Source organism: Crassostrea angulata, chromosome 3 (genome assembly GCF_025612915.1).
Source record: "Crassostrea angulata isolate pt1a10 chromosome 3, ASM2561291v2, whole genome shotgun sequence".
Taxonomy (NCBI): Eukaryota; Metazoa; Mollusca; class Bivalvia; order Ostreida; family Ostreidae; genus Magallana; species Magallana angulata.
In genome coordinates this window covers 19,524,157-19,551,833 of record NC_069113.1, presented here as the reverse complement: position 1 = coordinate 19,551,833, position 27,677 = coordinate 19,524,157, and the positions used below count along the sequence as shown (strand labels likewise).

General features: G+C 33.8%; 4 protein-coding genes across 5 annotated transcripts; 2 read left to right on the top strand and 2 right to left on the bottom strand.

The window, feature by feature from the left end:
• The first annotated feature begins 551 nt into the window (after window positions 1-551).
• LOC128177557 (uncharacterized) lies at window positions 552-3,681 on the top strand. Its single transcript, XM_052844307.1, has 5 exons — window positions 552-703; window positions 898-976; window positions 1,345-1,505; window positions 1,897-2,022; window positions 2,414-3,681. The coding sequence occupies exons 1-5, from the start codon at window positions 560-562 to the stop codon at window positions 2,576-2,578; spliced, it is 675 nt and encodes a 224-aa protein (XP_052700267.1). The 5' UTR covers window positions 552-559; the 3' UTR covers window positions 2,579-3,681.
• Window positions 3,481-7,340, bottom strand: LOC128177560 (ras-related protein Rab-1A-like). Its single transcript, XM_052844309.1, has 7 exons — window positions 7,198-7,340; window positions 7,007-7,079; window positions 6,641-6,688; window positions 6,482-6,529; window positions 4,896-4,991; window positions 4,519-4,650; window positions 3,481-4,356 (listed from the first exon to the last, which is right to left on the bottom strand). Exons 1-7 carry the CDS (start codon window positions 7,203-7,205, stop codon window positions 4,162-4,164), a joined length of 600 nt encoding a protein of 199 aa, XP_052700269.1. The 5' UTR covers window positions 7,206-7,340; the 3' UTR covers window positions 3,481-4,161.
• Window positions 7,341-11,079: 3,739 nt separating this feature from the next.
• Window positions 11,080-17,508, bottom strand: LOC128178457 (SNW domain-containing protein 1-like). The gene is made up of 13 exons (XM_052845625.1): window positions 17,415-17,508; window positions 16,290-16,362; window positions 15,803-15,877; window positions 15,484-15,645; window positions 14,646-14,845; window positions 14,175-14,279; window positions 13,911-13,980; window positions 13,742-13,807; window positions 13,093-13,209; window positions 12,812-12,947; window positions 12,427-12,644; window positions 11,813-11,973; window positions 11,080-11,698 (listed from the first exon to the last, which is right to left on the bottom strand). The coding sequence occupies exons 1-13, from the start codon at window positions 17,432-17,434 to the stop codon at window positions 11,494-11,496; spliced, it is 1,608 nt and encodes a 535-aa protein (XP_052701585.1). The 5' UTR covers window positions 17,435-17,508; the 3' UTR covers window positions 11,080-11,493.
• Window positions 17,509-20,131: 2,623 nt separating this feature from the next.
• On the top strand, window positions 20,132-27,652 carry LOC128177516 (aarF domain-containing protein kinase 1-like). Of its 2 annotated transcripts, none has more exons than XM_052844242.1 (9): window positions 20,132-20,177; window positions 21,765-21,910; window positions 22,196-22,279; window positions 22,471-22,674; window positions 23,893-24,051; window positions 24,192-24,467; window positions 24,845-24,988; window positions 25,468-25,665; window positions 26,612-27,651. In XM_052844242.1, exons 2-9 carry the CDS (start codon window positions 21,770-21,772, stop codon window positions 26,954-26,956), a joined length of 1,551 nt encoding a protein of 516 aa, XP_052700202.1. In that variant the 5' UTR covers window positions 20,132-20,177; window positions 21,765-21,769; the 3' UTR covers window positions 26,957-27,651. The 2 variants fall into 2 exon arrangements, with proteins under 2 accessions (XP_052700202.1, XP_052700203.1); XM_052844243.1 differs by having other exon boundaries at window positions 20,135-20,206; window positions 26,612-27,652.
• The last annotated feature ends 25 nt before the right edge of the window (window positions 27,653-27,677 follow it).

Genomic DNA, 27,677 nt, shown 5'->3' with positions numbered 1-27,677 from the left:
CCTAACTACATCTTGTAGAAAAAAAAATTCAATTTCTTCTTAAATTATGGACTGTTTGCAATGCTGCCTATTGTGTAAGATGGAACTATGTTCATTTTAAGAGGAAATATCGCAATTGATTTTTCAAATTCGCCTTTGAATTAAAAAAGCCGGAACATTTTATAAATAAAAATAAGTAACTTTTTCTTGCTTCAGGTTTTCGCAATGCTTGAGCAGAGCTGCATACCGTGATCCTATCAAAAATAGGAATATAAATATATGTAACCTGCAGCTCTTATAAGGATATGTTACTCAGTATTTTTATTATTTACATATAGACCTTTAATTTTCAGATGTGAGTATTATTAGTTTAAGATGATTTAAGAAATAAAATGCATCCAACGATTTTTTTTTATCAATGAAAAATTAAACTAAAACAGCAATAAATAAGACTTTAAGCCTGTTTTCTATGGACGTATTTTATCAACTTTTGACAAGTGGGTCTTCTCTTTATCCGACATTTTTGTGTTCAAGCTATCAATTGACGCATGCGCATTAGAAAAGTGGGAAATTTCAAAAAATGGCGGACCGTATTCAGTGTAGAAGTCGAAGATCAACGGAAAGTCTGTCAGCTATTATCGAAGATAGCATATCCAAAACATTACAAGCAAACGAAGATATTGATAACAACGAAAAACAGCGAATATTTGACAGGTTCAAAGAGGTTATTATGCTTTAATTATGTTGGAACATTGAAGCGGGTTACAGGTTGACGGGTTTGTTTACAAAAAACAACAATCTGTCTTCTTGTAAATACGAATGAATCTTAGTTCGTTAAGAAATTAAGAAATATTTTTGACAGTTTTAGTTTATTATGCTTCAGTTAGATGTTCACTAATAAACTTGTAACCGTTGTAGATATATTCTGGGTGTATCAAAAGCAACGTTGTGATTGACGGACAGAGATGGGATGAAGCATGTGGAGATGAAACTGCAGGTAAACCTGTGTGAAATAGTGAAACAATTTATGTTAAATATATGTTATGAAAAGCAAAATCATTGTATCTTATCCCAGCAAAACTCTTGTATCTCTTGGAATGCGTTCATAAACTGGGTACCTTAGTATAGACCAATCCACACTGCAGAAAGTTGTTTCCCTTTGCGGGGTCAACCCAATTGTTAAAAGGAAATAGACCAACAATCCCATTCTTTATGCTACCAAATATTTTGGTGTCCTGTTATAAAACTCCTTAGAGTATTATTTATCATCCCAAAGACAATCAACATAGTTAAATACACAACAGAAACAAAATGTCAATAAAAGAAATGCATCTTGTTTTTAGTTATGATGTTTTTGTTTTGCAGAATTCAAGCCAATTGATATTGAGAAAAAGAACTACCTAAACACAACTTTAGTTGAGTTAGTGTATGATTCCACCTTGGAAGTTTGTGGCCGACGGAAAAAATATCCTCCAAAGCTCACAATCAATTGTAGAAAAATTTTGGAAGCAAAAACGGTCCAATGTGTAAGTATTAATTAATAGAGCAAGAACAAGAAATTGAAGTTAAGAAATGTAAAATATAAGTAAATATTTCTACATAAATAAATTTTAATTTTTTTGTGATTCACCAGATTTGAATGAAAACCATAGAATTTCTTTATGGTCATAGATATATATATTTTAATTTCATTTATTGAAACTGTTTGTTCCAATAAGTCAACTCTAAGTGAAACTGTCAGTTGGGTATTTAAAGAAATAAAGTTGTGAAACTATTAATTTGTAATGACTAAAGTTTTACTGGATGATGACAACATATAAGCAAATATTTGGTCATATTGCACACAATTTTATTGAACTTGTGCATATATGACTTTTTTCTTGAAGGAGTTTTATTTCCAACTAATACAATTTACAGGTAAAGACAAAAATTCAGCTCCCTGGTGTTAAAGTGTGTTCACATACAACTGAGAATGGGCAGAAGAATTCTCTGACAATAGAAAAACTAGCTGACTCCTGCAAGGAACTGACTTCACAAATTAAGGTACATTGTAGTGTACTCTGTGTAGTTTTGACAGATATTCTCAATTTTAGAGATTTTATATATAATTTTTCTTATTTCTGTGACATGTGAATGATTGTGATATTTACATTATCTAGTGTCTTTGTCTGTGATAACACTACAGTCCAGTACATTACATCAATTACCATTTTAATATTAAATTGTTGTATAAATGTAAGTAGTAAGGAATCATTCTCTGAATATTATGAGGTGATCAAATAAGGTTGAGTCTGATCCAATCTATCATGTAGTCGCCATTTGGGCTTTATTGGAGTTGATCACCCCGACAGTATTTGATCACATCATAATGCTCAAAGAATGATTCCTTATTCCTTAAATAAAGTTATTAGTATACAAAATCTTTCTGTTTCAGTCTGTTCCAGATGTAGTGGTTAAGACAGAAAGACTGAAGAAATCAACAGATATGTTTAAAAACCACAAAATGACTTTGCCAAATGGTGTCTTGTTGAATGACAGCATAGTTTGCCCGCATGAAGACACTTCCCTGCGAAGCAAGCTTCTCTTACAGCTTCAGTAGTCCTTCACTGGTGTTTGATTTGTGTTTTGTCCTTGTTTTGTTCAGATATTATGTTGTGGAACTGTTACACATGTGTTACCATTTTTAAACAAATATACATATTTTTATGGAACTCTCCTTTTAGGCATGACATGTGACCTATTTGCTTTTAAAAGATATATCTGATTTTGTTAAAAATGTACATATATATAGTGTACTGATATGTTTATTTTTTTGTGTCTGATTAAAGTCCAAAGTGTGGTAATTAGACAATGAATCATATAGCTTTTAGATTTATATGTATAGAGTTGTTGGGGTATTGTTCCTCACATGCCAAAAAAAAGTATTGTCAAAGCAATGCAAAAATTATCTCTTAGTCATCTCTTAGTTTTTATTGGTATACCTGATGGGTAATTTGTTGACAACATGTGAGGAACTTCAGCCCTACAGATTGTCGGTCCAAATTAACTCGAAGATTAACAGATCTGAAGCTCTAAATCATAGTGAATTGTCATAAATGGCTGCTGTGAAACTTAAAAGTCTTAATTGTATCTTGATTCAAAATCATTGTTTCATATATTCTCTCTCTCTCTCTCTCTCTCTCATACAAGCCAAAGTATGTTACTGATATTGAAATACATGTATATTTGTTGGGATAGTGCTTGATAGCAGTTGTTGTTTTGTTGCCAAAACATCCATATTTGTATATTTAGATTTCTCTTCAGTTGATTTTGTTAACATTTTGGTTATTTTTGTTAACTTGACAACTGCTAGTTACTTGTCACTTCAACTACTAAGGATGGTTCTTGTATATAATTGTATAAAATGTCTCTCACCAATGAATTCCAAATAATGCCAACATTATGCACTATTTTCTTGATGCGTTGGGATACCAATTGTTTAAAAAAAAGAGAGAGAGAATATTCTCTGTAACATTTTATTTCAGTAAATTCGTTTCAAAGCAAATGTATCAAAATATTGTATCACATGTCTGCCTAGACTTTGTCTTGGCTTTCATTCATATGATAGTTTTCTACCATTACCGGTACACTGTTGTCAAATGGCTTGTGATTTCATTTTACAAAAGTACAAAAAATGGTGTACAAAATAAATATGATATTGAATGACTTTTTTTTAATTGGGTGCTGTAATTAACATCTTTGCAAAGGACAAAGAATGTAAAGCACACAACTTGTAGAATAAGATCGCAACCAATCGTATATTATGAAATATGATATATGTACATGTAACATACTCAGAGATATTGCACATAATGAAATGATTATAAAATATGTATCACAGCATTGTAATTGATGCTTCTTGTCAAAGTCTGCAAGAAGTAACTTTTTTTTTGCTATTGCAGTCATTATTTTCAAAGTTAAATGAACATTGAATATCATTGAAGTGGAGTCATCAGAAAAACAGGGAACAAAAAACAAAATACAAGAATATTTCAAATTGTAGCAATACAAAAAGACGGACAAGAATTTTTAAGATTCTAAACAAAGCGCTTTATGTTCATCATTGAGGGAACATCTGTAAGTTTCTTCTGGCAGAAAACAAACACTGGAATGTTAAGAATGGACGTTTTTGTGGATTTTAGTTTAACTACAGAAGCATCCTTGCTTTTTGTGAGAACCCCCTGCATTGATTGTTATGGTGGGCGTGTCATCCTTTATGTGGCCATTTTCACTGGCATGCTTGAGGTCAGACGCTAGAGTCGCAAATAGTTGTTCCACATTGTTGGAAGTTTTGGCACTTGTTTCCATTAAAGAAATGTTGTGTGTATCTGCAAAGTTCTGAAAATATAAGCGATGATAACAAAATTACTACTGTATCATGTTCACATCATAGGCGTTGAAACCGCTGAAGGTGGAGGGGCATAAGAGGTTATGAGATTTTTTTGAATCATGACTGATGTAATAGACTGGGAGATAGACCACAAAGAAGCAATATCTGACCTTAGCTTCGGCGTAATCTACCGCTCTCTTTGGGTGTAAATCGGCTTTGTTTCCCACCAAAACTTTGTAAACCTTTTCATTGGAGTAATGATCAATATCTTCCAGCCATTTGGAGACGTTTTTGAAAGAATCCTGCAAAAGGAGACGTGCGAATTACAATAAGTCCCGCATTTCTTTTAAAGATAAAGTAATATTTAAACTGTCGTTTAAATCAATCTTCTGTAATATCATCATTCTATTCTTGTTTACATATACATGTATGTCGTTTTGGATATATTCATAAAAATGTACGAAATCTATTTGTTGAAGTATATTAAAATTTCACTTTGAATTATAAAACGATCAGATATTGGGAGGGGGTGTGATATTTAACTTACTTTGTCAGTGATGTCGTAGATTATCAAGATTCCATTGGCGTTTCTGTAGTAAGCTGTTGTAATGGTTTTGAATCTTTCCTGGCCTGCAGTATCCCACTGTAAACAAAAATGCGCATACTCTTATTGCAATGAGGATATAGCAGAGAGCCAGTTTAAGGGGGTGGGCTTTTTGCAAATAAGAATGTTGATCGATGCACAATATCTAATTAGACTTTCATGACGAATTGTCAAACGGTCGTTCTTATTTTAAATAAAAAATCTGTAATATTTTTTTTTTCAAAATGTTTATTTCAAATACATTGTTTAAATCATTTTAAAATATGACACCTAATCACGACTTTTAAAAGAAAAACTAAAATACCAGATAAAAAATAAGAATCAAATTTTCTTTTAAAAAATATCTTACACTATGAACCAAACGTAAACTGAGTTGTATGTACAATGTCTCAGTTAATTGAAAGCATTATAATTGTATAAAGGAAATACTGTGTACATTACAGTATGCATAACCATCAATGCATAAGAAATCGAGCACGTAGCATCGTTTTTGAATGGGGTGGGTGGGGGTGCAGAATCATTTTTAAAAATCTTGACCGGGTGGGGGGAGGGAGGGGGGGGGCGCAAGTGAACCTTTAACTTCAATTCCACTGTTTGTTTCCTCATTTTCAATTCAATTTTTAGCCGGGCTCTGCTGAATGCAAAGTCCTGGCTATAGGCAGGCAAATCGCCAATGTTACTATAAATAGCACAACTTCAAAAGTAAACAAAAACCAAACAGCGTCAAAGCAAAAGCTTCCGCTATACCAAATAGTTACACAAAGAGAGAATTGTCTATCTTTTTTAGTTTTCTTATTAATAACGTGTTTTTAAAACAAGACTAATATGCATTTTGGACATAAACAATGCGCATGAATTTCCATGAACTACTTTGCTGCGCGTAGGAGAAATGGGGATTGAATATATAACGCTTGTTGCAAAATCCAAGGCAGCAACTGCCTTGAACATATTTTTGTTAATAGCCGCTTACAAAATTTGGTCGCTATCTGACGCTTTGCCGATATCAAAAACATGAGAGAGAGATGGAGAGAGAGAGAGATTTTCAGTCTTTACTACAAAGTATGCATAAAGACACACCAAAAGAGCCCGGCTTTCAGTACTTCAGTACTTTGTTTATATAGTCCCATAAAAGTGGGGGGGGGGGGGGGGCAACTCCATGTAAATTCAATTTTTGCATGTAAATTTTAGAAAAATCTTCGCGGCGCAAAAACGTGGAGGAGGGGGAGCCCCCCATCCCCATCCCCCACCCCGATGCTACGTGCCTGGAAATATGAAACATACCGCGTAAGTGAATGTTTAGCTATATGCAAATGAGTACTAGTATTTTTATTCAAACTATTCAGAATATCATTTTGCACACATTCAACTTGTTTTGATTGTTTCATGGTTTGAATGAACACCAAAACGCACGTTACTAAATTACTATGAACATATGTGTAGATCAATTATTATTTAGACAAGTACATAAGAGCTTGTAAAACAAGCACGTATTTTTGTATGAAAAGTTTGCACAGTCGGTGACAACTTACAATTTGTAGACGCACCGTTTTCCCGTCAACTTCTAGTGTCCGGATTTTCTACAACAAAATCATTGTTTCTCCCATGAATCATTTATTGTTATTTGTTTGAAGATGCTTATGTAAAAGCGCTTGCTGTATTTCACTGAATCGAATAGAATTATTACTTACAAAATCTACGCCGATTGTACTTATATATGTCTCAGTGAAACATTCATCCTGGAAGATAAATTGTACATGGATAATATTACTGATGTTATTACATACTACAGCGGCTTAAAATCACTTCCGTATATAATAAACAGATTAAAAGCTTTACAACTTTACAACAACAATTTTAACAACTAATATGCTGAATTTATCCTAAAACAAAGTCCTTTTGCCTGAAAGATATTAATAATTTTTGCATCCTGAACGACATACTCACAATGCGCCTTTTTACATTTTAAAAAGGAAATAATTATAGAGTTTGCTACGTTGGAAAGAGATTTTTAAAAAGTTGACTGGAAAATATGTGAAACAAGTTTAATAACTTACCGTAAAATTTAGCATCAAACTCGATTTACCTACTCCGGAATCGCCAATGAGCAAAATCTTGAATACATAATCACTGCATAATCGAAAAAAAAGAACAATTAGTATTTCTCTTTCTTTTAAGCAAGTGGAGCTTCATTTTCATAAACAATGATATATGAAAACTTAACTATAATAGTAATCAAAATATCTACCTGTCCATTTTGTCAAACTTCTGTAATTTAAAGAGCTGTAGCTACGATCGTTTGTATATATATGACGGTCCCCGATACACGCTGGAACTATTGAGCTAGTCGTTCGATCACTTCTATTTTTAGCGCAAGGGGAATATCTTAATGATTCATTCAAGTGGCATATATCAATATGCTTGTATCAATATACCGTAGATTTAAGCGACGTCACGTGTTATTTTTTGGTTTGGTGCCAGCATAATTCTGTGTAACAGACAACACACTTTTATCCTCAACGTTTATATCATGTTTGTAAATAATATTAGCTATTATTACAGCAAGTCATTGTAATAAATATTACTTACATATATATCTTATACCAAAAGCGGTTTTGTAATAAATATTAAGGTTTCTCTCTCTTACTAATGTGTATGAATTCAGTTTCTAGGCATGCAGACACGGTATATATCAAATTGAATCCTGCAGTTTTCAATGTGCTCCAACGATCGATATCTTCATACCCGGCAGAATCAAAGCATCCTCTCAGACTCTAAATTATATAATTCATTAAAAGGAAAAAAATATTTTGTTGCCTTCATCTTTCACGAACTATTATCGAATAGGACTCTTATGTTGTTGCTTGAATGTCGCAAAACACACCCAAAGAAAAAGCCAATACAAACAAAAAATAACAACCCCCCATAAAAAATAAACAAAACAAAACAAGAGGCCCATGGGCTACATTGATCACCTGACAAACAATAGACAAAACAAACTTAACTTTATGGAGTCCGTTTACAAAACATCTGGACAAATATAGTAGAATGGAGTCTATAAAAAACATTTCTCTGGATATTCTTATGTAAAACATTGAGCCCCTTTTGTAACATATGATATCATAGACATATCACATACATGTATATACTGAGCAGTTCACACAAGAGCATGACCTAACAATACACCTGACATTAACACTGAGAGAGAGAGAGAAAGGGGGATTGTTGTTCAATGTTTTTGTTATTTTGTCACCTGTCCTTTAATATGTAAAACTTACATCAAACTTTGAACCCCTTGTTGGGCCCAAGAATTGTCCAGGGTTCACAATCTATATAAACAATGCATCAACAAAATGTCAAGATTCTTGCATATTTATAAGTAACTAGACTTTGACCTGTGCGTGCACGGGTTGACATTGCATATGATATCGGACAATTACGAAATAGATACATCGACACACCGTATCTTTTACATTTACACAACCAAGCTTTAAGCCTAGAATAATGCTATTAATTTCACTACACTCTGCTAAGTTAGAATAATCTAAATGTATCTCGGGACAGGCCTTCACCACAGTTAAAATGCCTCCCATATACACTGTATCCCGTAATGTAGCAAAAAACTGCAGAATAGCTCCGAAACGATTTTGGAGAAAATTAATGAAGCTGAATTGAAAATAACAGTCAGATTATTCATAACAAACCATTTTGGTCTGTGAACACCTTTCATCTAAAAAATTTAATTCATATTAAAGAAGAATTCAACACTTTTTCACCAATGTTTTTTACTCGCTTCGAATTTACATACCATGTTGACATTCAAAACTCTCGGGATTAGTTAGAGTTATCTCCCGTATTTCCTTTGATGAACATAATATATGACAAATTTTCTATGAAAATTTACACGTATCTGTAATATTGTTTCTTTGTTTATGCATGCAAATGTGTTATCGTGGAAACACTAACCAAAGAACATCCCGTGATTTAGCGTGCATGTAATGCGCATGCGCAAGAGTGTAAAATCGAAAAAATCCAGATGATTTCCGGATTATTTAAAGGAATTTTCGTTGATTTTTAATTAGCGAAGCTTGATTGAGAAAAAATAAAAACAAATTGGTAATCTTTAAGTACCGATGTTGTTTAAAATATATAAAACAAAAGACAGTACTCCTCCAATTTCTCGGTATTAAAGCCCAAAAATTCGAGTCTATTATTTTAATATAGTAGTATATAGATACAGACACTGAACTAAATTGTTAATTCCGTAAAATTATCAAATACACGTACATGTACATGTAGTAGTATCGTTAACTTCGAGGTAAAATATCCCGAAATTTGGCTGACATTTAAGGAAAGAGATTAACATTTTTTTTAATTCTCTTGAAACAAAGTTTAAAAACCGGGAACGACAATTCACACGAATTTATATAACCGTCATGACTGACAAGTGCGAGCCCGACTTGAGTCTGTGTTTGTCGGACAGTGGTTCGAGTCTCACTGGTCGACTCGTGGTCATGATTTCGTAGCCCACCGTCTGGGGTGGCTTTGGGCGTGGTTCTACACCCCGCTCCCCTAGCTTGTACACTCTCTCCACACTCAGTTCTTTACTCGGCATATGTCCACGACTTAAACAGCGATTCTTCTTCCAGATCTCTGTCACAAAAGTAGACCCCTCACCATGCTCATTGCTGCGTCGGTTGTCCCTAGATCTGTGATCCCCTCCGAAACTTCGCTCCATGCGACTCACATTTCTTTCATTTAATTCCAACAAGCGTCGAAAACCTTCATTGCTATTGCGACCAAACTTTGGTTGATTCTGATTTTGATACAACTTATAGGGGTTTCCTAGCGTGTGAGGCCTTACAATCGGGGCTGTAGGTGCATTTTCATACACAGGTTCCAAAGTCGATTCAAAGACTGAAGCCGACATATTGGACAACGGCAACGACTCACTCGCGGATTCAAAATTTGTGGCAGAACCCGTAACGGGAAGCGACGCTAAAGTACTGGTCGATGACGCCGAAATTTTCTTCAAGTTTCCGCCTGACACAACTTGCTCTTTCTCGTCAGTCGTTCTACTGTTGTATTTTTTCACCACCTTCATTGCTATTTTATCCCGCTCCGTTTGCATGAGTTCCAACTCTCGTCTGGTTTCTATGATTTTCTTCTGAAGCTTGCGGACAATCACGTCGTACTTCCCCTGAAGCTCAGTCAAGTACTTGTTCAGCCTGGCCTCGGTAACACGATTCACTCTTGATACTAAAGAAATATCCAAATCATATAAATCTTCGCCTGATTTTTGAGAAGCCGACATTTTCGTTGTCACAACGTCTACATTTGAACAAATCTTGGTTTCGTCGAGTCATCTATACCACCAATACCAGACAGACAATCGAAGTTCTCGGATTACATGGAGAATTGACATCCGCTATGAGACTAGATTATATCACAATGTAAAAACAAAAGGTTAAATTTCTCATGGACGGCAATTTGACGGGGTGTGAAATTGTGCATCTTTGCGAAACACTGGATACACGGTCAGCTATATACAATGCTTGTATCTTAGTGTTCTCTTTAAAATGAAAATCGGCTAAGCGCTTCCTGAACTTCATATTTGTCTTATTTGTAGGTTGCATATGAGAACAATAGTTAATAATCAGTTCCATATACTCAATTGCATTAAATTGTTTTTTTTTTTGTTTTGAAACTGACTGCGCCTAACAACAAGAATCTATATATGCTGTACCAATCAGCCAATGTAATAATCAATGTAATGGGAGCTCATATATGTAAACCTCAAACTAAATCAATATTAAGGGTGCTCATATAAGTAAACTTCAACATTGTTTGTTCGGATGTCCCCATCTCCTATATCGATTCTTCCTTGCCAGTTAGTTGACATTCAGAGCCAGACCAGCCATTTCCTAGATATTGCTATGTCCATGCCTTTATCATCCAGGAAATGAACTAAGGACATCAAGTTATTTTTGGTGTTTTATGTGTGTAAATTGTACACAGGTTTATCATGGCTGCTGTGTCATCTAGGCAGGCACATTTAGAGTACATGTACTTGCAATTGAAACTCCGAACATGTTAACCAACTTGGTTAAAATAAACGCAGGAAAAATGATGATTGGAATAAAAAGACATTTTTTAATTTCATGTGTAATACTACTAAATATGAATTAAAAGTACATACCAGATCTTTTGTAAAAATAAGAATGATCTAATTCAGTTCCATTATAGGTAGTTTGGACTTTTGATTTCTGTATTAAAAAGTAATTACACATCACAAAATGATTTATTTGCTTTAGATGTCTAATGATATGACACAAACATTCATAAAACCATGAGGTAAATTTCAGTCTCACAATATACATACACAAATTTTTAATAATTTTTTTGGGGGGTGTAATTTTTCATGACTATTTCTTGATCTGTGATCACAAATAATGTCCCTTCCATAAAGAAGAGAATAAAGAGGGGCAAAAAGTTCAGGAAAAAGGGAGACAAATCAACATCCTCTACATCCGATCCCTTTCCTCTAGTCGCGCCTCTTTTTACTTTTGCTGCTGTCATAGTCTCGGCTTGACCGAGAGTCATCGGCCTTGCGCTTGTTGTCTCCCCTCTTGGCCTCCTCCAAGAACTGACCCAGACCAAAGGGATCCTCCTCCTCCTGCTCAAACTGAACAGGTCCCTCTCTCCTCGAGTTTCTGTCGCTACCAGCAAACCCTCTGTCAGGCACAAACCTAAGTGTAAAATAAGATGATTTCACGTACAACCACAGTATATATAAATAGAGAGAAAGACTAAATCTCAACTTCTTCACCCAGAAAATGAAAAGAACGAAGCAGTATGTATACCTATTGGACTTCATGATAGTTTCCAGATCGCCTCCATACATCTCCTTGTCTACGTTCTTGGAGGGTCTGTAGATGTTGTTGGCGATTTCTGACTGGCCCTTTCGCCAGGGCTGGTCATACACATTGTACGCCTCATCATCTCCATAACCACTGTCCATACCCTGAAACCAAACAACACAATGTGAAATTTTGTAAGTAGTCATAATGAAAGCTAAATTCAATTATATTTTTGCAATCTGCTTACCTTTTAATTAAATGTACAGTCTAATATATCCATGGAAACAAAATTTCACTTTGAGAGTCTTATACAAAAAGCATATATGCACATAATATACATATATATGTGCACATATGCTTTTTAGACTTCACTATTAAAGTTGATCCGTGTCATTTTAGAAAACTATCTTTATATTAAAATTAAAAAAATTAATCTATTCAATGCTTGTAAAGTTCATTTTTGGTAACAAACATAGCATACAAGATTAATATGAAGACTAAAATGAAAGAAGGTGACAGTTTAAAATTCAATATTTGACAGTTTAAAATTTAATTTGCATTGCAATTGAATAAATTTTCTAAAAACCATGAAAATTTAAGCAGTGAGGACACATTACCTTTGACTGATTGAAAAGTCGCTGATCAAACTGGACATCCCCGCTGCCTCCTGCTCTTGCGTCCGGTAAGTTGAGTGCAATCTTTTCACTGATGTCCCTTTCTCGCTCTCTCTGTATCCTAGATCTCTTGTCTGGGGCAGCCCTGGCCAAATTCCTGTCTCTCTGTCTCTCCTTTTGTCTATCTCTTCTGATTTCATCTCTTTCTTGCACCTCATCATCTGGGAATTAGGAAAAAAAAAGACAACTAAGACCAGCTACTCATCTTTACACTCGTGAAAAAAACATCAAGCAGGCTTGTTTTCTGACTATCTCTTTAAATTTTATATGGAAGCAATCATTTCCTAAGATTTTTAGGGTTTAAAATCACATAATTGTTGATATTTACTGTCATGAGATTTAATGCCCGCTCTCTCGTCCCTGGCTTTCTGGGCCAGCTGTCTGAGAGTTGCCTCCTTCTTTTCCTTTTCTCTTTGAGCTATTTTCCTGTCAATCTGTGCTCTCATTTCCACTGCTTCTCTAGCCTACAACCAGAAAAATCAAACATTCCAGAAAACCAGAAAAATTAATCATACATTACCAGAAAGCCATAGATCATTCAATGAGTCCCATGAGAAACAGAGAAACGAAACTTCAATATGAATGGAATTATTATACAATGAACCTTACCTTTCTGTCTGCAATGTATAAAGCCTCTGCAAGTTTAGCAAAGTTTTCATTGATGTGTACACCTTGCAAACCCCTCCCATCAGCTGCCAATCTCTTGTCCAGTGGAATTGTGTAACCCTGTCAACGAAACATTTAGAGCTGATATAGAATTACAATGCATGAAAAGTTTATAAAAAGATGAATTCATTTTGGATTGTATAACAAAGCAGTGAACTTGTTCTTTCAATTTAAAGAACTTAATCAAGCATTAATATATTAGAAAAAAATTGCAAGTTTCATTTCCTTAATTTTATCCTCAATTTAATAATATTGGATATACATGTATCATTGTCAACACAAATTTCTTGAAAATTTTAAAATTGGGTGAAACAATTTACATAAGTGAACGGTTAAAGTAGCAAAGGGGGAAGGGAGATATCCCTATAATAGGGGATATTTTTATGTCAATTCTGAATTCAAATCTTTGTTCTGAATCCTGTACAGTATATGTTAAAATAACAGTCACCCCCCCCCCCCCTCCCCCGGAAACTGTAGATTTACAGTGACTTAAAATCTTTATGAACAAGCTGTTGTTTCCAACAAATCATTCAAAATACACTTCATGGGCAAACACTTTGAAAAAACTTGTAAAAGTTTTGAATTTCAGTACCTTGGCGTTTTTCCAATTTGAGATACAGGGTGGAATCTTCCATTCTTGCTGTTCTTTCACAGTGACCTACAAATCAACAAGATGTATTGTTATTATCAGATGCAGAATTGAACACACAAATGTAAGACTACGTAACTTGTTCACTAATAATACTTTTAAGATAGCATACCTTTCTGTTAGGAGAGTGCATGACTGGAGCAGGGGGTGAGGGGGGGCCTCTGGGAATCTTCTTGTTCACTCTGTATGTAAAGATTTGAAAAATTGAACACTTTGTTTTGCAGATAACATAGTCCTTGCATCAGTTGTCAAATCAAAATAAAAAAAAACAACACATATCAGAAATTACTTTAAGTATATGTGTCAATAATGTATAAACAATGAACACATTAAATAATCATTTTCTGTGACACGGTTTTGCAATATAATTACTAACTTAAATTTGGGAGGTTCCATGGGGTCTCTCTGGGCTTCCACCATCCTGATAATTCTTTGTTTGGCTCCTGAATTGAAGGCAACACCTTGCTGTGATGGGGTGTATCTAGGAAAGAGAATTATTTCTTTTTTACACATGGAATTAGAAATATACTACGAATGCAATATTAAAACCCAAAATATTTCCAAGTCTATTAACTACAGTAAAACTCGTTTAGTACGAACACGGATATTGCGAATTCACGGACATAGCGAAGTCATCTTGGATCCCCAGCTATGTAAATTTAATAAATTTCTTATACGGTTATAACGAATTCAAATATAACAAAGTAATTCTTAGGTCCCAGTGACTTCGTTATAACCGAGTTTTGCTGTATATCTTTTATGTATATTTTCAAAATATATATTTCTATAGCTTACACGTCCAGTTCTTTTCTTATTACACAAAAAATATGTTTCTCTTGACTATTACCTGATATACTGGGCTGGGGCTTGCTTTTCAGCTGCCCGGACCGGCAGAGCTGCTGATATCTTAGTGGAGACCAGTTTTTCTAGGGCCTGCCTAGTTTTCTCAGTGGTGTCCATCACTGCTTCTTCATCAGGAATCTGCATGTCTGGATCATCCTCATCAATTTGTTTGGGTACCAAGTCTTGAAATTTGGAGTGAACAACCTAACAGAAGAGAATACACCATCATATAAAGTATTTATATATGTAAATTTTACTTACTTTTAGCTTTGTAGCTATTAATATCATTGGTATTTCCATCCAGGTGTTTCTTATTACATTGTATTCCATGCCCATTGCATGCAATAAAGTTACTTTAATTACAGTTTTTCTATTTTCACTCTTTGCTATATAAAGTCATGGATCTTGTCATTCTGTGAGGGAGGCAACTTGTCTTGCCTGCTTTATTTCTCCTGGAGCACTGATATGTATTCACAATGGAGGCTTTTAGATAAATTTTATGGCATGGGAAACTACAGATTATGCTTTATTAATTGTTTCATCTGTGATTGTATCTTGTGATTATAAATTTATCAAGGGTTGTTAATTTTGGTTTTCATTGACATTTTTCATGAAAAAGTAAGTCATTATCTACAATAATGTGGTTCTCTCCCAATTTCATTTTTTAGTGGAAGAGGGCTACAACTCCATAATACCCCATGAAATTAGTCAGTCATCAAAACAAAAAATAATGACTATGTTAAGTATTTACAATGAAACCAAACTCTATAATAATGCACATGCCTGCTAAAATTTACAGAAGTCCCTTCAACATAGTATTTTAAATCATCAATGCTCTTTACCTTGTCTTTTCCATGACCATATCTGGCAATGGCGTCATACTTGATTTTCCCACTGCTGTCTAGCTGTACTGCCAGTGCATTGGATGTGGACTTCTTTTGTCCCATTCCTAGGGGAAACTGTGCGACGGGAACTTCTGGAAAAGCCCCTCCATCTCCAAAATCCTGTTATTTCAAAACAGAAACATGCTACTGAATCAGAAAACTATTAAAGAATTTCTTCTATGCGAGGTATTAAACAAGCATGCATTTGATAGGAAATCATGGAAAATTAGGTCTTTGAATGTTAACAAGCTTATGATGGAGATCCATCTAAACTTACATCTTGTGTTCTTGGCACCCATCCTTTTCTGTGACCATAAGGTGGAGCTGTTCTTCTGCTCATTACTGGCATCATCTGAATAGTTTATGACAGAACAGGCTAAGTTACATTTTAAAAAAAAATACATGATATGAAAATAAATCAGCCCTTTCCCCCCTCCTATATGAATGGCCCTGAACACAGTTCTAATGTCAATGCAAAACATGCTAGATATATCCCAATTTTTAATTTAAAAAATTCCACATTCAACTGCTAAAACACAAAAAAAGACATCTTGATTTGCTTATGCATGAAATGTTTCATGAATTAAAAGAAAGAATTTTAACATTTAAATGATAACATAACATGTCTTTAAGTTTTTATAATTCTTGAATAATTGTAATTTGTTATGATAAATTCAGATTAAAATTTGTTTTATATCACTCTCATTTGGTAGTGAAAAAAAAATAAATCCTTAATTTTTTATTTGGTGCCGATATGGCTGTACCTGTGTCTGACTCCTCTGTTGTTGCTCATCATCCTCTCTATCAAACACATGCTGGCTTGGAGCCGGCAATATACTGAATAAAAAAAAAAAGACATTAAGTAACCCAAGCAAAGCATCCAATGTTCCTGCTAAATGTTATGGAGTTAAAAACATCATTAATAAACTTTTTTTACAACAGTCAGTTATTTAGAACATGTACCAGTACATGTATTGATTTAATGGTATGTAATCAACATGTTTTTAACCTAAATGTAATGTCAGAACAACGTTCAGAATTCTACGTTGGAACAATTATAACCATATTTTACTTAATCTGCATAGTGCTTTTCACAAAGAAATTGACATACCGGTACTAGTTTTGTGAAATATGATGCAACTGCAATTGTTTGATTAATGTCATTACTCATTAGCTATCTATCAAGTTATCAACTAAAATTTGTCAAACTAATATGAAACTACAAATGCCTTAGCAAGACCCGATTCTCATCAAGTATCTCAATTCTTGCCATATGACCACATAAGTTTGTGTATGTGACATTTTGATTGCAAAGGTGAGAAATGGCTATTGGTGAGAATAAATCAGTCAATCCAGTATTAATTTGCCCCACAAAAAGAGCAGCACCGGCTGTACAGCAGCTATCAGGAAAGGAATAAGGAGAAAACAAACATTACTTGCTGGTGGTTTAATACACATAGGGCATTTTATCATTTTTAGCAGAGTCGATTACTCTGTTTCAAGAAGTTAACAGGCACAGCCTTCGTCATGTTCATGAAGGATGAGGACTATGCCTGTACACTGGCAGTTCTCAAAAGATAATACAGAATGGATAACTTTTAATTTAGGTTAAAAATTCAACATGAATTATTTTGTGATAGGAAATCTGAACATATTTCACATATATTTAAAATTAATTGACCTTTTGTTTATCATGTTTATAGCACTGATTCCACTGAACATGCTGAACAATGATGGGAAGTGTACACATGTCATTTACTACATTATTTGGATTCTTCAGTTTTAAACATTTACGACCTTGTGATGATAATATACAGTTAATAATTTTTATCACATGATGTATGTAAAATCAATTATAAGCAGCAAAAAAGATTTAATTTTTCACTCACTCAGACAATTTCATCGCCATCTTGATTTTATTTTCAATCGGAACACCTCGGATGCTTACCAGTTAGAGATGAATCATCAAAGGAATTACGAAGGGAATGTTTGGAACCGTGGTAATTCGCTTCCAAGACAACTCGCCCACTTTCTTTATCCACATTGTAAAGAAACCATATTAAGACTGACCATGCCATGTTTTATAAATATTTTTTATCGATGATTCCATAATTGAAATGATTAAAATGGTTGATTTAAAGAAACATAAGGGAAAAATCCAAATTAAAAAAAAAAAATTGAAAAATTAAGACCCCCCCCAATGAAAATATCTCAATGAAAGCATGATGGCTTGTCTTACAACAAAAAAGTATATCTTCAACGTTATTACGCTTATGTCAGTTTATGACCGAGACGTGCTTTTTCTTAAAAAAAAAAAGCCTTGATATTCTGTAAGTTTAATAGCATCCATGATCACGGATTTGTCATAATTTTGGACATAAGATTAGAAAAATGGAAAAATGAATAAATATTGACCTCTGTTTAACGAGGCCGGGTCTAATTTGTTCTGCCCTAGATTTTTGGATGAAACTTTTTACATGAATTTCTACTGATATAATTATTATTTTAAGATTAAAAAATAAGACATTTACCACACCGTTTGTTTAGGGGGTCATCTCAAAGTTTGTTAATCTTTAACATAGGACCCTATGGGATTTTGCTTGAAATGTATCAATTTTTCATATTTTTTACATTTTTTCAAAACTTCTGCCCTAGGGATTTCTTTTTCTGTTCTACTTATTAAAGTTATTGCTAAAAGGCATCAAATGGTCAAATAAAAAAAAACCTTTTACCTCCTGGTTTGTTCCAGGGGTCTTATCAAAGTTGATTTTTGTATGCCCTATTTCCCAGATTCGTCAGATAATGGCTATTTTTTATTTGACAAAGGCGGAAAAGGTGATCTATATAGTATTATTAAAACATTCAGACATATTTAAGTAATAAAAAAATATATAACATCATATATTAAGGGTCATTAATATAAAATACATGGTTACTGTCTTGAAATATATGAATTAAGCTATATTTAGGCGGGTTAAGAAAACGTGACAGAGGGCTAGGCTTGCTGAACCCTCTTCTCGTTTTCGACCCGAGCCCAAATATAGCTTATACTTCGAGACATTAATGTTTATTCCACAATATAACATTATTTTAACGCATCAAACGAGATATTTTCAACAATTTTCGCTGAATATCTGCAGTTGAAACTATCACGCCATGGCGTCAACCAAGCAAAAAGATGACGTCACAATACAAATGAAACGCTGCGCGAAAGCGTGCGTACTCGTTCTGTACTCGGCCTCGTTAAATTTAGGGACTTGGACACGATTTGAACTCAAATTTATCATTTTTTTTTTTTTCATTTTTAATACGCGTAACGCCTGAAGAGTCGTATATTTAAATATTGACACATTACATGCACGTAGACGACTATATTTACAGAGCGGGTATGTTCCGTGTGTAGGCAAAATAAACAAACATTTAACGCGAATTTCTATCGAACACGGCAACCACCATTTAATTTCATAAAATTAATACAGTTAGGAAGATTACCATATATCAGAGACATTGTTATTTATGTCTCTGCATATATTCAGTATTCTAATGTTAACGTATATTGATTTGATTTCTACTATTTTTATAGCTGTCCAGCGAGTTTAAAATAAATTGAAATATCATTCTTTCGAGCTACATAAATAAATCTGATTATGGCTCTTCAAAACCGTCAGAGTTGTAATCATAATCATCGGTTTATATCTTTTCTGCATACTTATGAAACTGTATACGAATGTGTGTTTGAATTTAAATGAATTTAATGTAAAAACTTTTAAACCTGTCGACAAAAATATTTTATTTTTATTAAGGTGGTTCATTTTCAAAACTTGCTCCTCACAAAACCCGAATATTCATTAATGTCCTTTCAGATAATATATATAGGGACTATTTCAATCAGGTTATTGTGTTATTTGTATTCCTTTAAAGATATATACTGTAATTAAATATTGTTATTGTTTACAATTTTTGAAAGCACAATATTTTAGGCGATGTCATAAACTAAGTGTGTTCTACCTTTTTCCCACTTACGTATATTGAAAGCTCAATGCAAATTTTTCAGATATGAACACTGAACCTTTTTTGGTTACTTAATTATTACTAAAGACAAGGGCAATCAATTTTGTGGGGATTATTACAAAATAATATGTTATAAGTAATTAAATACATTTGAATGCATTAACCCCCCCCCCCCCCCCCCGGGGTTCTTGAATGGTTAGCGAATAATCATATCAATAATCTAACTTGAAAGAGTATTGTTATGTGTACTATATATATTGTCCATCATTTCCTCTAATTGTTTTTTTTATTTGTATATTATAGGCTCTAAATAAAAAATAAATATTCCGTTCTGTCCAAACTGTCATTTTCTCGGGACAGGTATTCTCAGACTAGGGGACGAATTGTCTTAAGGGCGAGATGACCACCATTCGAAATAAGTCGTGCAAAAGTTTTTCGACAAATACTTTCATAAAATATCATATTTTAAGAAGTTCATTAAATCAATGATTTAATATAAATTTATAAAAATCACGAACTTAGAAGAATAAAACATTTTTTGAACATTTCGTATGAAAATATGTTCAACGGAATAACAAAGAATTAACTTGTCAAATTTCTTCCACGCCCTCTAAATGTCAGTTTATGTAAGCAACAGTTGGGTAAGTGACTGGAATGTAAAGGGCCATTAGTATGTATTAGTAATATTGATGTTTTAGTTCCTCTGATTAAACATACATCTCATTTTTTAAAGAAAAGTTTCAGATTTTAAATAGATTTACACTTCATGCATTTTGTTATAGAGTAAATTCGGATTCTAAGGTATTTATTAACATTTAAAAATGAATTACACATTTATAAACACTTTTACAATCAAAAGATGACTGAAAGGATTTGTGATCAATGATTTAACAAATATTTTTGCGCTCTTTTGACTACTGTTTGTGATTACTTTTTTAAAATATCTTTAAATGTAGATAGAACATTAGTATGTTCTATCGTTTAAATGACAGATGTCCTACAGACCCGGTTTAACAATAGAAATAGTCCCCTATACCCACGTCGTAGCAAATGAAAAAAAAATATTGCATTGTATCTTGCCAAAATTTTCATATGATTGGTCCAAAATATGTCCTCCATTGTTGCTCTTTTATAGTCCCATTTACCGTTGCATCACTTTTGAAAATTCGCTGTTTACAGTTGTCATATTAGTGATAAAATTTTCTGTATGCAATTTCCGGAAAAACGGCAAGCAAATTCAAACATTGAAATAGTGTAAATGCCTTGGTCGTTATGGTGTGACCATTAGATGGATAACTTGTGGACTTAACTACATACACATTTTCCACAAGGTTTATTATGAATAAGCGTTTTTTCCCTGCAGATTATTTTTAAAAAACTAAAAATCTACACGAAGCAGATCTGCTTCACAACTGCTACATTGCAAGTATATGAGTTGAATTCTTACAATGACCTGAGCATAGCCTGGTCACAGTAAATTTATCTTTCTACTGTACATTTAGCGACATGCAGGGGCTCATCATGAACCCCTCTGATATAGCCAGTTATAGCAGGTTTGTAGTAAATATGATCAGATACCAATCTTCTTTGTTTATAAAAGTAACATATACACTCCCTACCTAGATAGAATGTTCTGTCGCTATTAAAATGACAGATGTCCTATTGACCTGGTTTAAGCGTGGTCACAGTAAGATTATTGGTATTCTATCAAAGCCATACTCCTACTAGCACTAGCTAGTGGGTTGAAACTTTAACTCAGTCGGTAAAGTGTTGGTTTTTAAACTGTAGGGTCCCAAGTTCAATCTTACTGAGGTCATTCCCCCGATTCTATTATATTGGTGCCAAAAATATAACTAACGTGGAGTGGATTGAAGAGCCTCGTGTGAGCTAGATTATAAGGGATAGAAATCTAATAAAAATGGGGGGAAAGTGTGAATATAAGCTCAGTACAGCCTCACTTCTACTAGCACTAGCTGGTGGGTTAAACCTTCAGCTCAGTCAGAAGAGCTGTGGTTTTTAAACTGAGGAATAACCATATGGGTTCTGTTAAAGTGAATTTTTTTTAATATTCTAAATGATCTAATGCTTTGTCAGATAATCAAAGTTCTGAAGTACTGACAGGAGTTTATTCTATTGATTATTATTTATCTTAAAAATCCATGATAATTCGCGGTTCTAAATACATGTACTTCATAAGCTTTAAAGCTCTATCTTTCTCTTTCTGACAGTCAAGATGGTGTTTAAACGACTGTGGAAGGTAGCAAAATATGGAGGACTGTTAGGAGCTGTGGGTACAACAGGCTATCTCCTGCAGAAGAATGACTGGGATATGTCAACCATAGGTGTGGTCCGATTTGGTCGAGCAGCATGGGCAGTATGTATTGCTATTTACACATGAATGACAATGCTACATGTTTCTTATAAAAATTTTTTTTTCACCATTGTACATTTAAACCCATCCAACCTCTTGCCGTGTCACCACCACTGCCTCACTTCTCCAGTATAAATCAGAAGATCTTAGGGAAAGTTAAGAATACTTATTAGATACCTTTAACCTTTATTAGACACTATAACCTTGTCACAAGTGCTGTTGAATGTGGAACTGACAAGGACATGGTTCTTACTGTATACATAAGATTTTGAATGTTCATCATTGCAGGCAGTGAGGCTTGTTGCAGATTACAAGATTAACCTCCGAGGCGTGGATTATGATTCTCCAGAGTATCAAAAACTAAAATCTGAGGTAAGAAATGTTAGGTATTGCATTTATATTAATGTACCGGTACATGAAATCTTTTTTTCTGAGACAGCCAGTTCTTCATTAACATTCAGGTTCTTATTTGTTTGTTGCTTTACAGCAATAGATTGTTTTTAACATTAAACCTAAATAAGCAAAATATTGAATTTATAATTTGACCACTTGCGCCTTGTTAGATTCACTTGCGGTCAGCATTGCAATTGAGAGATATGTGCTGTTTGAATGGCGGAGCTTTTATCAAGGTAGGACAGCATGTTGGGTCCTTGGAGTACTTGCTTCCAAAGGAATATGTGGAGACTATGAAGGTTTTGCATAATAAAGCACCACAGTCCAACGTAGATGAACTGAAAGGTGTTTTTGAGGAAGATTTGAAAATGAAGGTAACTTTGCACAAAGATAATATATAAAATTTGATAACTTGTCTCATAATATAAAATAAATACCAGTATGAAACATTTTTTGTTCTCTACTAAAGAGGTATAGCGCCTTTTCCCATTATTTCGCCTACACCTGTGTTTGGATGGAAAGTACCTGTTACCAAAAATAGCTTCGATCAGGTACCTAGCTGTCGCAATATGATTTTCGAAACCTGGATACACTGTACTGATTTTATAATGGTGTCTGAAACAACTGATTTCTCATAAATTCGGGAAACTCTGTGTATAACAGTAGTTGATATTCTGAACCATGATAAGTTCAAGTAATGTGCAATGGATCTAAGTGTAAATATAGTACATGTACAGTGTTAATGAAGAGAACTGTTTATGCTGGGTGTACTCATACTCAGACTGAATTAAAGAAGATAATTTTAAAAAAAACCACCAGAAGATTAGATATGTGTATCCTAATCTCTCTATTCAGTTCATGTTTCAATTTCGTGAAAAAAATTACTACTTAGTGGATTCAATCCAGCTACCACAAAATCAAAAAGACCTCCGCATTACCACTATGCCACGCATCTAACATTTTCAACAGATGCATTTTCAATATATATGGCTATAAACATGATTGTATTAGAAAAGACTAAAATTGAAATATTTGTCTAATTTTCAGTACGAAGACCACGTTAAACCAAAACTAATTCAATGTAAACCTGTACTACAATACCTGTAGAACATAATTTTAATCTGAAGTCTTTGGTTTAGAGTGGTTCAAATAGTCAAATATCCAATTGTTTATCATATACTAACCACTTTCCTATATATCCCTGACAAAACTTGAATATTTTAATGATGTCATGTAAGATAATTAACACTCTTAGAGCATGGTGATTGTGTATTTTGCGTTTCTTTGAATATATTTAAACTAAATATTGTATAATATTGAAAGTGTCTGATGTTTGCAAAAGCCTATATTTGAGGCCAAATAGAATATTAAGTGCGCTATACCTCTTTGTTCCAGATATATAGCAAAATATATATGAAAATCCACAAAATTATTTCTTCAGAAATATGAATTTTCCATGAAGTACAGGTATAATAAATAAATGTTTTAGCATTTGTGCTGTAAATATATTCTTGTCCTGGTAAAGGTCTAAATATTGTACAATGGTCCTATAGGAATTATTTGGTTTAAGTTGACTTGTGTATTGTCATTAGGTGGAAGATGTTTTTGATAGTTTTGAGAAGGAGCCACTTGGAGCTGCCTCGCTGGCCCAGGTTCACAAGGCAACACTCAAAGATGGAACAGTGGTGGCTGTCAAAATACAACACCCGCAAGTCAAAAGCCATTCCTTTGTGGATATAAAAACTATGGAGGTAATAAATATGGAGAATGAATTCCTGGTGTCATTCTCCTAACTAAATTTATACATGAAGAATTAAAATATCTAAAAAATTATGCAAATTGCAACCTAGGGTAAATTTTTTAAAGTGATTGCTCCAATTTTCTCTTGCAGCTTTTGGTTCACTGCATTGCCTGGGTTTTCCCTGGTTTCCAGTACATGTGGCTTGCTGAAGAAACAAAGAGGAATCTTCCGCTAGAGCTTGACTTTCTCCATGAGGGAAGAAACTGTGAGAGGGTTGAGAGACTTTTTAAACACTTTAGCTTCCTGAAAGTTCCCAAGATTCATTGGGATCTGTCCTCGGAGAGGGTGCTGACTATGGAATTCTGTGAGGGAGGAAAAGTGGATGACAAGGCGTATATGGAGAAACATGGAATAAATGTCAATGAGGTAACAGAATCAATAAAGGTGCAGGAGAAAAAATGGATGGCTGATACATGTACTTTGTAGTTCATTGCTTTAGAAGGGGAGAAAACTCTTACAGCACTTGTAACACAAAAATTGGTACCGGTATTCATTTAAATGACAATGTCATCTAAAATTTATTCTACGTTTAACTTTGCCTTAAAATTGAAAATAAAAATCTATAAGGGTGGAAGGAGGTTAAGCAAACAAAGATTTTAACAAAAGTTTATATAGTAAAAACCAAAGTGAATTTTGCTAATTCTTAAAAAGAAGGATTTTGTTTGCTTCTGAAGTTCGGGTTATGAACATAGAATTAACCTTGTTTAGACAATATGTAATTCTGATTATCTATGATTATCTAGGTCACAAAGAACTTGGGGAAGCTGTACAGCGAGATGATATTTGTCCAGGGCTATGTTCATTGTGACCCCCATCCCGGCAATGTCCTGGTCAACAAAACTGAGGAGGGAACTCAAATAGTCCTTCTGGATCATGGATTGTATCAGGTATAAATGTTGATATTTTGTTTCATCAATTCTTTTTAGCTTCAGGTAATTTCAAGTGATATTGAAATTATATTTTTAAATATACCTTTGATTTGTGGTTGTGCCCCTCACACCCATTGTAATATTTTCCACTGTATCATTTTCACTTATCATGATACAATACAAAATTTTAAAAAATGAAGAATTTGGTTATGTATGTAATACATGTACATGAACATGTAATGTATTTGTGCATGTTACAATTTGAACTGTCAGCACTGTAGATCTATACAGTTGCATGTGCAATCAACATGTATATCTTCAAGATTTTAGTCGTATACATGAAAAGTACAAAATGCTGACATATATACTGGAACAGTTTATCTTCAGGTCACAAGAGTCAGCCAATTAGAATATACCTGTAATTAAATAATTTTGAAACACCCCGATAACTTTTTGTATAACGTTGATTTAATACATCTGTTTTTGTTTTCTTTTAGTCATTGACAGATACATTCCGTGTCAGCTACAGTAAGCTGTGGATGTCTCTTATCAATGCAGACCTAGAGGGCATTAAAAAGTATGCCACAGAGCTGAACTGTGGCGACATGTATGGACTGTTTGCATGCATGATAACGGCTCGCTCATGGAATGCTATCACCAGTGGAATAGACAAGACAGAGATTACACAATCTGAGGTACATTATCAATAATAATTCACCCCATATAGTCCCAGCTAGGTTGGAAGGATCTTTAATATGGAATTTGACATTATGCAGATCACTAGCTGCAGGTCTGTAGCTCCTGGTCTGAAAAAATCTGGATGGACGACTTGGGAGCTTCAGTGCCTCCCATAATAAAAACTGCAATTTAACCGGCTTAAAAAATTGCGCTAGTTTTGGACTGATTAATCTCATTTCCAAACATATTCTGTACTAAGTTGCAATTTATGTTTTGGACAGATAAATCTTGTTTTATAACACAGTTATACAAATATTTGATTCCAAAAAAAATTCATGGACATTTTACTTCCTTTATCGTCACTTTTCTTGGTTCTGATATTCTATTAAACACCATCACCATCATCAGCCCCGTAAAGTGAAGTGGTGTATTTGTTTATGTTTAAAAATGGCAACTGTCAATCTGCACAGGAACTTACCTTACTTCATTTCGAGGTCGGTTTGCATGTTTAATTTAAGAGAAAGTGTTGAGGCAAGTAAAGCTGTGATAATAGCAGTAGTAAATTGCCCGAAGAATTTAATGGTACTAATTTTTCACAGAATATGTGTGGAATTAAAGTTATTCAGTCCAAAAGTAGCTCAATTTTTTTTTAGCCATAAATTGCAACTATTTAAATATAGCTTCTAAATTTTTTCAGCCTTAGAGCTACAAACCAGCAGCTATTCAATCAAATGAGCTACACTTAAAAATAATATACACAGCAGTCACAGGAGATTTAAGTTTTAAGGGTCAAATTCTTTTAGGATACTAGTATTCATCCTCAATTTATGTTGTGAACTAGCTAGTTTTCAGTCTAATAGATGTAAAAATGCCATAATGTATGGTACCCATCCCCCTAATGAAGCAATATGTTGGGTTTTTTGATTATATAACTCCTAATTGTTTATTTTTTCTAATGGACAGAGTAATGAAATCAAAGACAATGCTGCCAACTACCTAATACAAATATCTGAAATACTCAACAAGATTCCTAGAGAAATGCTTCTTATTCTCAAGACCAATGATGTTCTACGTGGGATCGAGTATGCATTGAACATTCAACCAAATGCCACATCTTTCCTCAACATGTCAAGGTGCTGTGTTCGCGCGGTTGGAGAGGACCAATACAGACAGTGTCATTCCTGGACCAATCGAATAAGAGTTCAGTTTGCTACCTCATGGCAGCTATTTAAAATCAGTGTCTATGAATTTTGTTTGTGGATACAGCTGATGTACTCTTGGTTGTTCATGTACAAGTTACCAAGTTGATGATAACCAAGTTTAGTTTACTTTTGATGCAGTGAAACCAGTCTATATTCATGTGCTTTTAGAAGGAATTCAGAATGGTCAGATTGCTGGATGTGACGATGTTAAAATTAATGAAAAACATGTAATTCTAATAAATTATAGAAATCAGAATTGTTTTTAGAATGGCCGGATACTTAGAAGAGAATGTAGATGCAGACAGGTTTCACTGTATCATTATCAATATAGATTTATTAAATTATATTTTCAAGGGTATTATGATTAATATTTTAACTCTGCTGCATGAGAATTAAAGACCCTTTATTCTTAAGTGAAAATATGAACACCCAGTTTGTTTCTGATGGGTGATCATTAGTAGCGGTAATTGTCATTACCCTCAGACTGAATTGTGCTCATTGACAATTAATGTACATCAAATTAAACTACTGGCAAGTACCTTTTCTAGATTTTTTAAAGGAGTAAATTACTTGGTAATGCATGGAAATATGGTTGCTTGATTTTGATATTAGTATGGCTAAAATCTTCGTTTGTCATAATTTTGAAGCTGTCAAAGGAGTTCTCTTTTTTCCACGTACAACATTATTAAAAACACTACTGAATTTTTATGATCTTTTGCCATAAAAACTACATGTTTTATCATGAAATGTCAATAAATTAATGAACTATGAATTACTTCATTCTGTTGAATTGTTGTTGTTTGTTTCAGACCAATGTTTTTAGATTT

Coding starts and splice junctions, on each gene's coding strand:
- LOC128177516 (XM_052844243.1), top strand. CDS start 21,770: ATGGTGTTTAAACGACTGTGGAAGGTAGCAAAATATGGAGGACTGTTA. Junction 21,911..22,195: donor TTGGTCGAGCAGCATGGGCA/GTATGTATTGCT, acceptor TCATCATTGCAG/GCAGTGAGGCTTGTTGCAGA. Junction 24,989..25,467: donor TGGATCATGGATTGTATCAG/GTATAAATGTTG, acceptor GTTTTCTTTTAG/TCATTGACAGATACATTCCG.
- LOC128177557 (XM_052844307.1), top strand. CDS start 560: ATGGCGGACCGTATTCAGTGTAGAAGTCGAAGATCAACGGAAAGTCTG. Junction 704..897: donor TATTTGACAGGTTCAAAGAG/GTTATTATGCTT, acceptor TAACCGTTGTAG/ATATATTCTGGGTGTATCAA. Junction 977..1,344: donor ATGTGGAGATGAAACTGCAG/GTAAACCTGTGT, acceptor TTTGTTTTGCAG/AATTCAAGCCAATTGATATT.
- LOC128177560 (XM_052844309.1), bottom strand. Junction 6,689..7,006: donor GTTTGATGCTAAATTTTACG/GTAAGTTATTAA, acceptor TTTATCTTCCAG/GATGAATGTTTCACTGAGAC. Junction 4,992..6,481: donor AAACGGTGCGTCTACAAATT/GTAAGTTGTCAC, acceptor TTTTGTTTACAG/TGGGATACTGCAGGCCAGGA.
- LOC128178457 (XM_052845625.1), bottom strand. CDS start 17,434: ATGGCGATGAAATTGTCTGA. Junction 13,808..13,910: donor TGCACTCTCCTAACAGAAAG/GTATGCTATCTT, acceptor GTTGATTTGTAG/GTCACTGTGAAAGAACAGCA. Junction 11,974..12,426: donor GACTTTTCAATCAGTCAAAG/GTAATGTGTCCT, acceptor GTTTGGTTTCAG/GGTATGGACAGTGGTTATGG.